This window comes from Rhamphochromis longiceps, linkage group LG11 (genome assembly GCF_057381845.1).
Source record: "Rhamphochromis longiceps isolate RC_006_pf linkage group LG11, R_longiceps_female_GT1.1, whole genome shotgun sequence".
Taxonomy (NCBI): domain Eukaryota; kingdom Metazoa; phylum Chordata; class Actinopteri; order Cichliformes; family Cichlidae; genus Rhamphochromis; species Rhamphochromis longiceps.
In genome coordinates, this window is record NC_140567.1 from 30400755 (window position 1) to 30412859 (window position 12105).

At 36.4% G+C, this 12105-nt stretch overlaps 1 protein-coding gene across 1 annotated transcript; it reads right to left on the minus strand.

Moving 5' to 3' along the window:
- Positions 1-1508: 1508 nt before the first annotated feature.
- LOC146659517 (basement membrane-specific heparan sulfate proteoglycan core protein-like) lies at positions 1509-10375 on the minus strand. Its single transcript, XM_085423564.1, has 16 exons — positions 10311-10375; positions 9818-9915; positions 9053-9457; positions 8503-8823; positions 8101-8358; positions 7278-7559; positions 6577-6834; positions 5884-6165; positions 5275-5532; positions 4461-4742; positions 3775-4032; positions 3364-3645; positions 2999-3283; positions 2723-2828; positions 2545-2614; positions 1509-1942 (listed from the first exon to the last, which is right to left on the minus strand). Exons 2-16 carry the CDS (start codon positions 9864-9866, stop codon positions 1889-1891), a joined length of 3450 nt encoding a protein of 1149 aa, XP_085279690.1. The 5' UTR covers positions 9867-9915; positions 10311-10375; the 3' UTR covers positions 1509-1888.
- Positions 10376-12105: the final 1730 nt, after the last annotated feature.

Below are 12105 nucleotides of genomic sequence, written 5' to 3' on the forward strand. Positions count from 1 at the left end.
TCCTCTGCCTTAAAACTGTAACACTTAAGATTGACAACGTGCGGCACGGGTGAAAAGCTCAGAGCAAATCACACCGAACTGCAGTATTCGTTTATTTTTATAGGTTACATCGTCAATATGCAAATATAATCACATTTCCTGTTACGCAGGTCCTGATGCTGTCTGTCTGTGTGTGTGTGTGTGTGTGTGTGTGTGTGTGTGTGTGTGTGTGTGTGTGTGTGTGTGTGTGTGTGTGTGTCACAAAGTATGTGTGTTGCAAGTCAATTTCTAAGAATAATATACTGCGAGTCAACTTCTGCAGATGTGTATTTCTGTACTGATCTCTTGTCAGTGTCACAGGGTCAGCTTGCTGTTTCAACAGAAAACTGTGTCTGGTGAAATATGTATAACATAACATTTGAAGCATAATCAAATAAAACAATAAAAATTCCTTAACACAGAGGTTGACAACTTCAGCCATAGCTTGTATGGAAGACACCAAATTATAGGTGAACACTTTCTACTTGCTGAGAGGTGTTGAAACTGTGAAGAAGGTGAAATGGTGACCATTCATTACATCTTGGTTTTTGCTGTAAGCCACAACTTTTGCTTTGAATGTGATTGTTTCTCTGCTTCCTTTTTGCATCACATTTTTTCAATTTTAACAACTGCTCATTGTCATGTTGTGTGACCAAGTAAGTAGAGCGCCAGTATCGCCAAAAATGTAAGGTACTCTAATGCCCTAATTTTTGGTGTGTGAGTGTACTGCTATTGATTATGATTCAATTTCTATAACTTAATTACAAATCTGAAACACTGTATCTGATCAGATCATGCTAAGATTTGCTTTACAGTGTGATAATTTTTTTGTTGTGTTAATATTTCACAATTGTAGATACCATGAGTGGGAATTTTATTTTAACCCAGTGTCTAAACAATGATGAAAATATACTGAAATTTTCAAGGTTGAAATTAAAGCTCTATTTCATGTTATGATATAGAAACCTGCTTGTGATACACCATTCAGAGCATTGGGCAGAATTAGAGATGTATAAAATACTCACTTTTATTAATGCATCATACAAGACCAGGCAAAATACAAAATCTGCAGCCAGGCAGCACCAGTGATAACAGACCACACATCTACTTGACTTATAATTTCACATGGGTAATGGGTTTACTCTGCCACTTTCTGGTGAGCACAATGAATGGCCAAAGAAAGCAAAAAGGTCTTATTTTGTTAGCAAAACAACAAAGAATAATAAATGAAAATGAGCAGAGACCATTAAAAATCAACTCAAACCACAAAAAGTATAGGTCACACTTTTCTAGAATGTTTAATTGATTTTTCTTTTTTTCTTTTCTTTTTTTTTGGATAAAGACACAATCTTAAGTATATTGTCTTTGTCTGGACACTGTATTGTCACCAACATATATGTCAAGATTTTGTAATATTAAAAAAAAATCTCGATGTTTACTGTGGGCTAAGTCTTAAATAACATTTCTAAAAAGGAATCATATTAGCCCTACAAAGTTATTTTTTCTGACTAGATGGAAAATTTAAAGTATAGATTTATTCTTGTCAAATAAAACATGTAAAAGAAAACCGCATTATATCTTAGGGCACAGATCATTGAGGTGGTCCTTGGGATCTTACATATACACTTAATGAAGTGTCTAACTACCTGCAGAGAACTTTATTTGGGTTATTTAAAGAAAAAAGACACAGTGACAGTAGAATAAGTGGGATCATTCACAGTGGAGTACACAACTTCATCTTCTCCTTCCTCTTTTTCTGGTTGACAATGTTTCATCTCCAACTCCATCTCCTTCTCTTCTTTGGCCTCCAACATTTCCCTTTCCTTCTCAAGCATCTTCTACCTGTTCTGCTTTTACTGCTTTTTTGATTTCAGCATACTCCGTCTTTGTCCTCTCTTGCCTCTTTGCTGCTTTCCTGGCACTGCTGCTTTTCAACAGGGAAAAATTAACTGTCAGCATGTTGCAAGTATTTTTGAGTTAACCAACTTAGAAGTTACATTCATGCTTAAACATCAGTGACCTGTTCATCAACTGTTTATGGCAAAACTAATAACCTATGTTGTTTATTCATATTATTGTGTTTATTGTGTATAGTGTTGTGTCACTTTTGTCACTCTTATTCCAACATACTTCTTTTTGTGTCTTTTTGTGCAACTAAATGTCTGTGTATTCTGTCTGTTTGGTGTTTAGAGGGCATTGATGCCTAAACAGAGTCATTGCTTCTCAGACTTACTTCAAAATTGCATCATGATACCGTACTCCTTTTCTAACACGTCATTGTGCAGTTTGTGTTTCAGGACAATTCTACAAAACCTACTTCTCTGAATTGCGTTAGACTCAGTAGAAAGATAAAGGGATCCAACTAATTGTGTTTTGACTCAGACCGAATTTCTTTTTCTTTTGTAGAAACTTGGAGCAGGATGGGCCACTTTATATGTGAATGTATAGTAAGAGTATGGACACTTAAGTTTTCTGAGCATTTGTGTAGAAAATCATACCAAAAAAAAGTCAAATGAACATAAATACCAGTTTATCATCTTGATGTTTCTCCATCTCCAAAGTCTCATCTGAATTTTTTGAGGTCTTCTGATTTTTTCTATAGAAAGGGGTGTTTTTAGAGAAGTACATTTATGTTCAAATTTATCTACAGAAAAAAACAACAGCTAACTAATATTAATAATAATTATAAAAGCAAGTGCTTTACCTGTACCAATTTTTGGTAAAACAGCAAACGATTGCTGAAAGAACTACTGCAGCCAAAATGCCAATGATGACTTTCATGTATCCCTGCCTTAAATTAGACGATTGCTCTGCACTCCAAAAAATAACAACATAAAAAATTATGGTCCAGGTTGTTTTGAATTAGATAAAGCAAATACAAACTATAAATGACAGCCTAATTAGCAAGGCTGCATTAAGAAAATGTGGTACGTAAAAAGTGAACGTGGCAGTGAAAGGTGTTTAGATGGAAAACACATACCATGTTTTTCAGGCAAGTTTTGGTGGATCAGTAGGTTTTCTCTATTCTCTCCATTTCCATTGTTACTCACACATTCCACAGTGCTGTTGCTATGTTTGTTTACAGTTACACTGACAGTGCTGTTGACTGTGTGTTTAGAGACCATAGTAATGACAGAATACTCAGTGTGGTTCTTTAGGAGCGGCCATTTGATGGTAGGTAAAGGAAACCCTTCACTGATACACACACAGGTCAAAACCTCTGACTGAAGCACACATCCAGAGCCATCCTGGGTCTCTGAAAACCCTGTAAGCACATGATTAGACTCATAAAACAAAGGAAGGTGTACATAAACTTCAGATTCAAGATCATTGTGTTCCACTTACAAGTCACAGTCACACTGGCATGTATAGTAATGGCTTTGTCCAGATATTTCGCTGTGCAGACATATTGTCCAGAATACTCAGCTGTCACATTATGAATGACAAGTGTAGATGATCCAGTGCCATTGTGCAGGTCAGTGTAATTTCCACTCAGAAGGTTTGTGTTGGAGCTACGTTTTTTCCACATGATAAGAGCTGGAGGGAAACTCTCAGCACTGCAGGTCAAATTGAGAACATCTCCCTTCTTAACAGTTGTAGTCCCGATAATCTGAGGTTTTCTTTTATCTGTGGGATAACAGATTTTTTTTTTGTGCTCACCAACAAGAGAATCTGCCTAAATAGTCAATATGCAAAGATGTTTAGATGGCATCACACATTTAACCATATAGTAAAAGCAAAAAGTTGTATACATACATATCACTGTTACATGGACTTCCTCTTTTAGAGTGTTACTCATATATTTAGCTGTACAGATGTACTGTCCAGAATCTTCTGCGGTTCCATTAGGGATGACAAGCGTAGCTGATCCAGTGTCGTTGTGCAGGTTTGTGACAGAAGTCAATTTAGACCACATAATGAGAGATGGAGGGAAACTTTCAACACTGCAGGTCAGATTTAGATCGTCTCCCTCCTTTATACTTGTGTTCCCAGTGATCTGAGGTTTTCTTGTATCTGTGGAGCACAACTCAGTTATTTATTTAAGACATGGAGGGTGACAACAGTATTCCAGGGTTTTACCCATTACTGCTGTACTGCTCCCCACTACAGTCACCAAATCATCATAACACGAAAAATTATATTTGATCCCTCAAGCAGATTTTAAGAGACTTGCAGAATCAATGCCTGTTACCACAACATGTGTTGGACCACTGTGAGAACACAACACTTTTTGGTTTTTAATGTTTCCTTTGCTTTAACCAGCAGTTTTTGTCTTCATGTAATGAAATTTGATAACCATTTATACTGCATCCTTAAAAAAATATTTCCTCACGTCATTATGGCTAGTAAAATGTAAAGACCAAAATATCTGACTACCAATGACGTAAAAACAATTGTGTACATACATTATAGACACCTGGAGACTGGTAAAGTTTACTTACAAGTTACAGCCACATTGACGTAAGAAGTCATAGTTGTGTCCAGATGTGTTGCTGTACAGATGTACTGTCCAGAATGTTCTGTTGTCACATTCTGGATGAAAACTGTAGCTGATCCAGTGTCACTGGTTAGGACAGTGTAAGTTCTATTCTGAAGAATTGTGGTGGAATTAAGTTTTTTCCACATAATAAGTGATGGAGGGAAACTTTGAACACTGCAGGTCAAATTCAGAACATCTCCCTCCTTGACTGTTGTATTCCCGATGATCTGAGGTTTCCTTTTATCTGCAGAGCACATTTCAGTAACTTAAATAAGCACCATGAAAGGAACACTGGCAGATAACCCTTCTGTGAAAATTTGTAATGAGATTTTGAAAAGAAAAGAAATAAGATTTTTGATACTGGCACTAATAATATTATTCACAAACTGATCTGACACTGCGTGTATAATATTACATGGACAGTGCAAAGTGAAACAGATTTCAGCAGCATTGAAGATACATCTTGATTTTTGCAGATGTCACTTGCGGTTTCAACTGGCTCTCAAATACATGTGCAACATTTGCTGTGGTTTTCTGCAAAGTTGTTTTCCCCACAATATACCTTGTGTTCTGCATGTTATTTCATAGCATTGTGTTTTCATTTGTTTGTTTTTTGTTACTCTGTACCTACAAAGAACACATGTACACATCATCTGCATGTTATTCTTTATGTATTTTTTATGCTAGCAGTCACAATTTCAGTTACCAGATCGGGGGAAATATAACTGTGCTGTATTATAAATGTTCTGTCTTATAGCAAAAAGTTGTGTACTTACAAATCACTTTTACATTGACTTTGTCCTTCAGGGCATAGTCCATATAGTTAGTTGTACAGATGTACTGTCCAGAATGTTCTGCTGTTGCATTTGAGATGATAAATGTAGCTGATCCAGTGTCATTGTGCAGGTTTGTGTTGGAACCAAGTTTAGACCACACAACCAGGGATGGAGGGACACTTTCAACACTGCAGGTCAGATTCAGGACATCTCCCTCCTTCACAGTTGTGTTTCCAATGATCTGAGGTCTTCTTGTATCTGTGGAGCACACCAGCATATTATTCAGGATAAGGAGAGAGAAAACAACTAAAAGAATTATTAAGGATGAACCAACCAAACAAACAAACAAACAAAAACAGAAGAAAATAAAGTTCTTATGTTCTTTGATCACACAGAATAATAATAATAATTCTGTGATGCTGTGCAGGCATTTAACTGGCTGCCATGTTTGTATTGTTTTTTTTTTTTAAGAATCAATATTAAAATGGACTGTAGCTGTAGTGATCCAGCCTCATAATAAGACATTTTATTTTATTTTTTTTCAACAATTATCTTTTTATATCACATACATACATCTTGAGATTAATGAAACTGGCAATGTCTACTTACAAGTCACAGTCACATTGACATAAGAAGTCATAGTTGTGTCCAGATGTGTTGCTGTACAGATGTACTGTCCAGACTGTTTTGTTGTTACATTTGCGATAACAAGTGTAGCTGATCCAGTGTCATTGTACGCGTCAGTGTAGGTTCCATTGTGTCGGCTTGGGTTAGAAGTAGGTTTAGACCACATGACCAGAGATGGAGGGAAACTTTCAACACTGCAGGTCAAATTCAGAACATCTCCCTCCCTGATTGTTGTATTCCCGATGATCTGAGGTTTCCTTTTATCTGTGGAGTGTATTTAAATCTTTTAAAGAGGGAGACATTAACACTGCCACAGATCATGGTAATGAGAAACTGCTACTGCAGTTTTGCAGTGAAAGCTTCTAAAATAGGTTAATGTTTGACATGTGTAACATTATGTATATTCACTGAGCAAAGTGCCAAACTTTAGCTGCACTTGAAATACAATTAGTTACTGTAGAATGTCAAAGGAAATTTAGAATGGCTCTCAAATACACATGCAACAATTGTTGTGCTTCATTAAACTGAAAGAAACAAGATGCACATTTGCATAGTGACTGCATTGTTTGCTTTGTTGTTCTCCTTGTGATTCACAATTTCAGTTACGTGATAGGAAGAAAAAAAATGAACAGTACTATAAATATTCTGTCCAAAAACATAAGGTTTTGTACTTACATATCACTGTTATGTTGAATTTATCCTTAAGGGTAGTGTTCATATATTTAGCTGTACAGATGTACTGTCCAGAATCTTCTGTTGTCACATTCAGGACGGCAAGTTTGGCTGATCCAGTGTCACTGTGCAGGTTTGTGTTGGAACCAAGTTTAGACCACACAACCAGGGATGGAGGGACACTTTCAACACTGCAGGTCAGATTCAGAACATCTCCCTCCTTCACAGTTGTGTTTCCAATGATCCAAGGTCTTCTTGTGTCTGTGGAGCACACCAGCATTTCATTCAGGATAAGGTGAGAGAAAACAACTGAAAAAAAATATTAACAATGAACCAAAAAAAGAAAGACACCCCCCCCCCCCCCCCCCCCCCCCAAAAAAAAAAAAAAGAAAAAAGAAAAAATGGAAACCTGGTCCACACAGAACAGTCAGGGATTCTAATATTTATATAATGCTGTCCAGGTATTTAACTAGCTGGCATGTTTTGCTTTTATTTCCCCCACCAGTGCGAACCACTCTAATCATCAAATCACCAGAGAAGGAAGAATGATGTTTCAACTCCATGATGTTTAATTCATTTTAAGAATTAATGTTAAAATGGAATGTAGCTGTTATGGTAGCCTGTAGTGATCCAGCCTCATAATAAGGCATTTTATATCATATTCATATATCTTGAGATTAATGAGACTGGTAATGTCTACTTACAAGTCACAGTCACATTGACATAAGAAGTCATAGTTGTGTCCAGATGTGTTGCTGTACAGATGTACTGTCCAGACTGTTCTGCTGTCACATTTGGGATGACAAGTGTAGCTGATCCAGTGTCATTGTGCGCGTCAGTGTAGGTTTCATTGTGTCGGCTTGGGTTAGAAGTAGGTTTAGACCACATGACCAGAGATGGAGGGAAACTTTCAACACTGCAGGTCAAATTCAGAACATCTCCCTCCCTGATTGTTGTATTCCCGATGATCTGAGGTTTCCTTTTATCTGTGGAGTGTATTTAAATCTTTTAAAGAGGGAGAAATTAACACTGCATAGATCATGGTGATGAGACACAATATGCAGTTCTGCAGTAAAAGCTGCTAAGGTAGGTTGATGTGTTACATGTGTGACATTATATATATTCCCTGAGCAAAGTGCCAAAATTCAGCAAATTGGTTTCTGTAGAACGTCAAAAGAAGTTTAGAATGGCTGTCAAATACAAGATTAATAAAGACTCCCCAAAGTTGATTTTGTTCATTTGGATGTAGCGTTTTCAGTGGGAGAAACGTTTCATCACTCACCCAAGTGACTTCTTCAGTCTCAGCTGACTTCAGGTTACCCCAATTTTATAAACAGTACATTTGCATAATGACTGAAACCAGCACCACTGAAGGAACAATGGGCTGGGAGGTCAGTTCCTTGATAATTAATGAGAATTTGCATTTTTGATCAAGGAACTGACCTCCCAGCCCATTGTTCCTTCAGTGACCAATGCATGATTGAGCATGCATCAAGACATTAATAAAAAACGATAATGCCTACTTACAAGTCACAGTCACATTGACATAAGAAGTCCTAGTTGTGTCCAGATGTGTTGCTGTACAGATGTACTGTCCAGAATCTTCTGTTGTCACATTCTGGATGGCAAGTTTGGCTGATCCAGTGTCATTGTGCAGGTTTGTGACAGAACCAAGTTTAGACCATAAAATCAGAGATGGAGGGAAACTTTCAACACTGCAGGTCAGATTCAGATTGTCTCCCTCTTTAACAGTTGTGATGCCAGTAATTTGAAATTTTTTCATATCTATGAGACAAAACATATAAATTACACAATCATGTAGTTTCCCTAACTTTCTGACTTTCTTGCTAGAAGAATGCAGCTGACACTGCACAACTCAACAGATTTCAGGAAAAAAAAAAGCTAGTTTAATACTATAAAAGTACTTACAGTTCACATTCAAACCCAAAGTCTCTTCTTTCATTATTTTGCCAATGAAGTGTACTTTACAGGTCACATTGGTGTTGTGGTTTTCAGATGAAGGGTTAAAGGTCAAAGTTGACACATGTCTTTGTGTGAAAGGAGTCAGACCCTCAGTCTTAAACGCAGTGCTATTTCCTGTAATGTAAGATTCAGTCCCTCCTGCTCCTCTCCATGTCCAGGTGATTTGAGGAACAGATCCAGAGCAGAGACCAGGAGCAGTGCAGGTCAGTGTGGCCTGCTGTCCCTCAGTCAGTGTGGGAATCATTACTGTGGGCTTCTGATTAAGACCTAATAGAAGTATTGGGCATTAGTGGAATCAAATTTAGCCTTGATGAAAGAAATATTTTGCTGGCCACTAGTTGGATCTACTGCAGCTCCTATTAGATTTCCACAGAGGATCAACCAATTCCCGAAATTAAATAATACTTCATTTAAGATTGTAAAAATACTAAATATGAGGTTTCACAAGACTGAGTATTTAAAATCAGCATTATTCTTCTTGGAATAGCTTTCATACCTTTAACAGAGACAGTTACTCTAGGAATGAATGTGAATCCATCTTGTTTTCCATTCAGTTCACCAGTAACTCTGAGCTGATATGATCCTGAATCAGACTCTTTCAGATCATTAATGATGATGCTGCAGTTCTTTTGAGTCACATCAGGCTCCAAACGTGAGACTCGTCCTTCAAACGCAGCCTGAGCTTTTTTCTCAGTGTTTTTGTTGCTGTGAAATATTATGTCAGCATCGCTGCAGCTGTGTTGAGATGCTTCACATTCGTACCAAACTGTATGTTTGGGTGTAAACTCATCAGCAGTAGTGAAAGAACATGGGATCACAACACAGAGTCCAGCCTCTGCTGTAAGTTCTTGCTCACTGAGAGTCACACAGTATCTTCCAACACAGTGTTGTCGTCCCCAGGCTGAGGCACAAACAGGGAGATACACATAGTGACAGAGAATATTTAGTTTATAACAATAAATATGATTTTTAATAAATATACTTCAATAGCTTTCCTGTTTTACATATGTTGCTTGTTTGAGTGTAGTATATGCAACAATCAGAATTTTACATATTTCTTAGCCTGTAGTAAGTTTTGTTACAAAGATTTATATAAAATGGCATAAAGGTCAACAGATAACAGTAACACTACTAACTTATGATAAAGTCTTGGTAGAATAAATAATGATTTGTATGTTAGAAAAACAGTTTCACTTGCAAATTTATGAAAGAAATATATATGTTGGCTGAATTACAGGTTGATAACAAAGTAGACACAAACCTGTTTCAGCACTGCTGAAAAGCAGAGTTGCCCAGATGAGAACAAACATCCTTGATGCCCGATGCTCAACAGATTCAGTCTCTCTCTCCTTAGAATAACTAATATAGATGATGCCGTAAACATGCAGGAATAAAAACAAAAATCAAAACAAAAATCAAATTCAACAATTCAGATCGATTAAACGTGATCAGTTATTTGCTCCTGTTTGTCTATATGTTACCCACACCTGTGATTACACCACTACCTTAAAAAGTAATCTTTGTGTCATCCATCCTGAAACATTACTTGATGAATGAAAATGTTCTTACAGTGCTTCAGCGACACTTATACAATAAATGTAAAACACCTGCCATATAACAGAGCAGCATCATCCATGTAATCTATGCATAATGGTATTTTTATTTTACCAGACCTGCTATTGATGTAAAAAAAAAATAGATTTTCTTTTTTGTATTTAAAAAGATATTTTAAAACACATTAAATTTTTTCTTACCTGTTTTGCCTTGTTCTCTCTCCTCACTGATGTCCGCTGACTACTTAAATGTAAGTTTCTGTTTCTCGCCTCTCTCTTTTCTGTTTTTTTCCCTCTTTTTGTAGCACAATTTCAGGAAGTTTCTCGTCACACCAATGAACTTGACCGACTGGCTTTCCAACCTTTTACAGGGCAATCATTGCAAAACACAGACATTCATAATTTCAACCCTAGAGTGTAACTAGAGTGTGCGAAAGGACTTTTTTTTTTACTTGTGTGATATTTCAAAATGTTTTATTTTTAGGATGTCAATCAATGTCACTGAAGTATACATTTTTACATATAGTATGTACAGTATATAAAAACTATGGGAAAAGCAAACAAAAACTTAAAGGAACATTTTTATGAACATTTTTCTTGATACACACTTCACAAATACTACACAAATACAGTACTTGCTCCCGTAAGTTGGTAATGACGGTAAGTAAGATAATGTGAGAAAGCATTTAAAGTTTTTTCACAGAATAAATTCACTTAAGTTAATTCACCATATTTAGCATGTGTATACAATCTACTGTGTGTTGTGTTATCCTGTGGTAGGATAATTGATGGGCTGTCTTCCATTAAGCAACCAAATGTCAGGGGCGGGGTCTGTGACCCAGTGTTTTCAGATTATTTTGTATTTTTGATTTTCTCATGTTAAGTTGGTGATAATAAGTTCTTGTCTTATTATTAGTTAGGATTTAGCTGAGCTTTATTCTGGATTTTGTTTTTTAATCCATGTTTCCTTGGTTATGTGTCATGTTTCCTGTCCAGTCTGTCATGTGTTTCATGTCTGTGTTGTGTCCACGTTGTCAAGCTCGTGTGTCATGTCTACGTCTCTCCATATTTTCTGTTTTATTTTGAAGATTGTAGTGTTTCCATGTTCACTGTGTTTTGTTTTACTTCCCCCTGTGGCAACATGTTCATTTGTGTCACCTGTGTTTCCCCAGGTGTTTCCACTTCCCTCATTACCCGTCTGTTTCTTTAAGTCGCCTGTTACCTGTTACCAGGTTCATGTTCATGTTTAGACTTTTTCTCGCTATGTTTGCATGTTCCTGTTCAGTTCCGTCTTCCTGTCCCATGTCTTAGGTGTCATAGATAGTCATAGTTTTTCCCAGTTTAGGTTTCAGTTTTCTTTCTCCCTTGTTTTCCGTTTTTTGTATCACCTGCAGTAAAGGTTCATTTTTTGTTTAAACACCAGTTCATTTCTCCTGTGTCTGCGTTTTGGGTCCGTTTCATAAACACACCGGCGTTTTTCACCAGGACACCAAATAGATTGATTCAGAAAAAAAAAAATTAGTACACTTATTAGTCAGCATGTAGCCCAATTTGAAGGAAAAGTTTAAATCTACTGAAAACAGAAACAGCGTTATAACAACTTTTTACCCCCTTATATTTTATATATGTCATTTGATCACATTAAGTAATGACCAACATTGTATTACTAAATTCATTTTACCAGAAAAAGACAGTAAAAATCTAAACAAATATGCAATTTAGTTATATAAAAATCTGCAACTAGGACAAAAGAAAAAAATAATTAAATCATATATTTCAGTATTTCTACTTTGAAAATGTCTATAAAAGTTTTATTTTCTTGCTGGATCATTGAATAGTGATATGAAAAGCTGTGACAGCATCCAACATTGTATTAATTGCTGTTCTAGATTCATACTAGTGTATAATTTCAGAAAATTTTAAACAGTTATTAAACTACACAATCTGTGGGTTTCATCATCTTATCACTGTTAGTTTTGATGTTATGACCACAAGT

What these genes read in the sequence shown, in the direction of transcription:
- LOC146659517 (XM_085423564.1), bottom strand. Translation starts at nt 9,866, where the DNA reads ATGTTTGTTCTCATCTGGGCAACTCTGCTTTTCAGCAGTGCTGAAACA. An exon ending in TTTACCAAAAATTGGTACAG is followed by an intron (nt 2,615 to 2,722) that starts GTAAAGCACTTG and finishes CCCTTTCTATAG; the next exon opens with AAAAAATCAGAAGACCTCAA. An exon ending in AACATCAAGATGATAAACTG is followed by an intron (nt 1,943 to 2,544) that starts GTATTTATGTTC and finishes GTTGAAAAGCAG; the next exon opens with CAGTGCCAGGAAAGCAGCAA.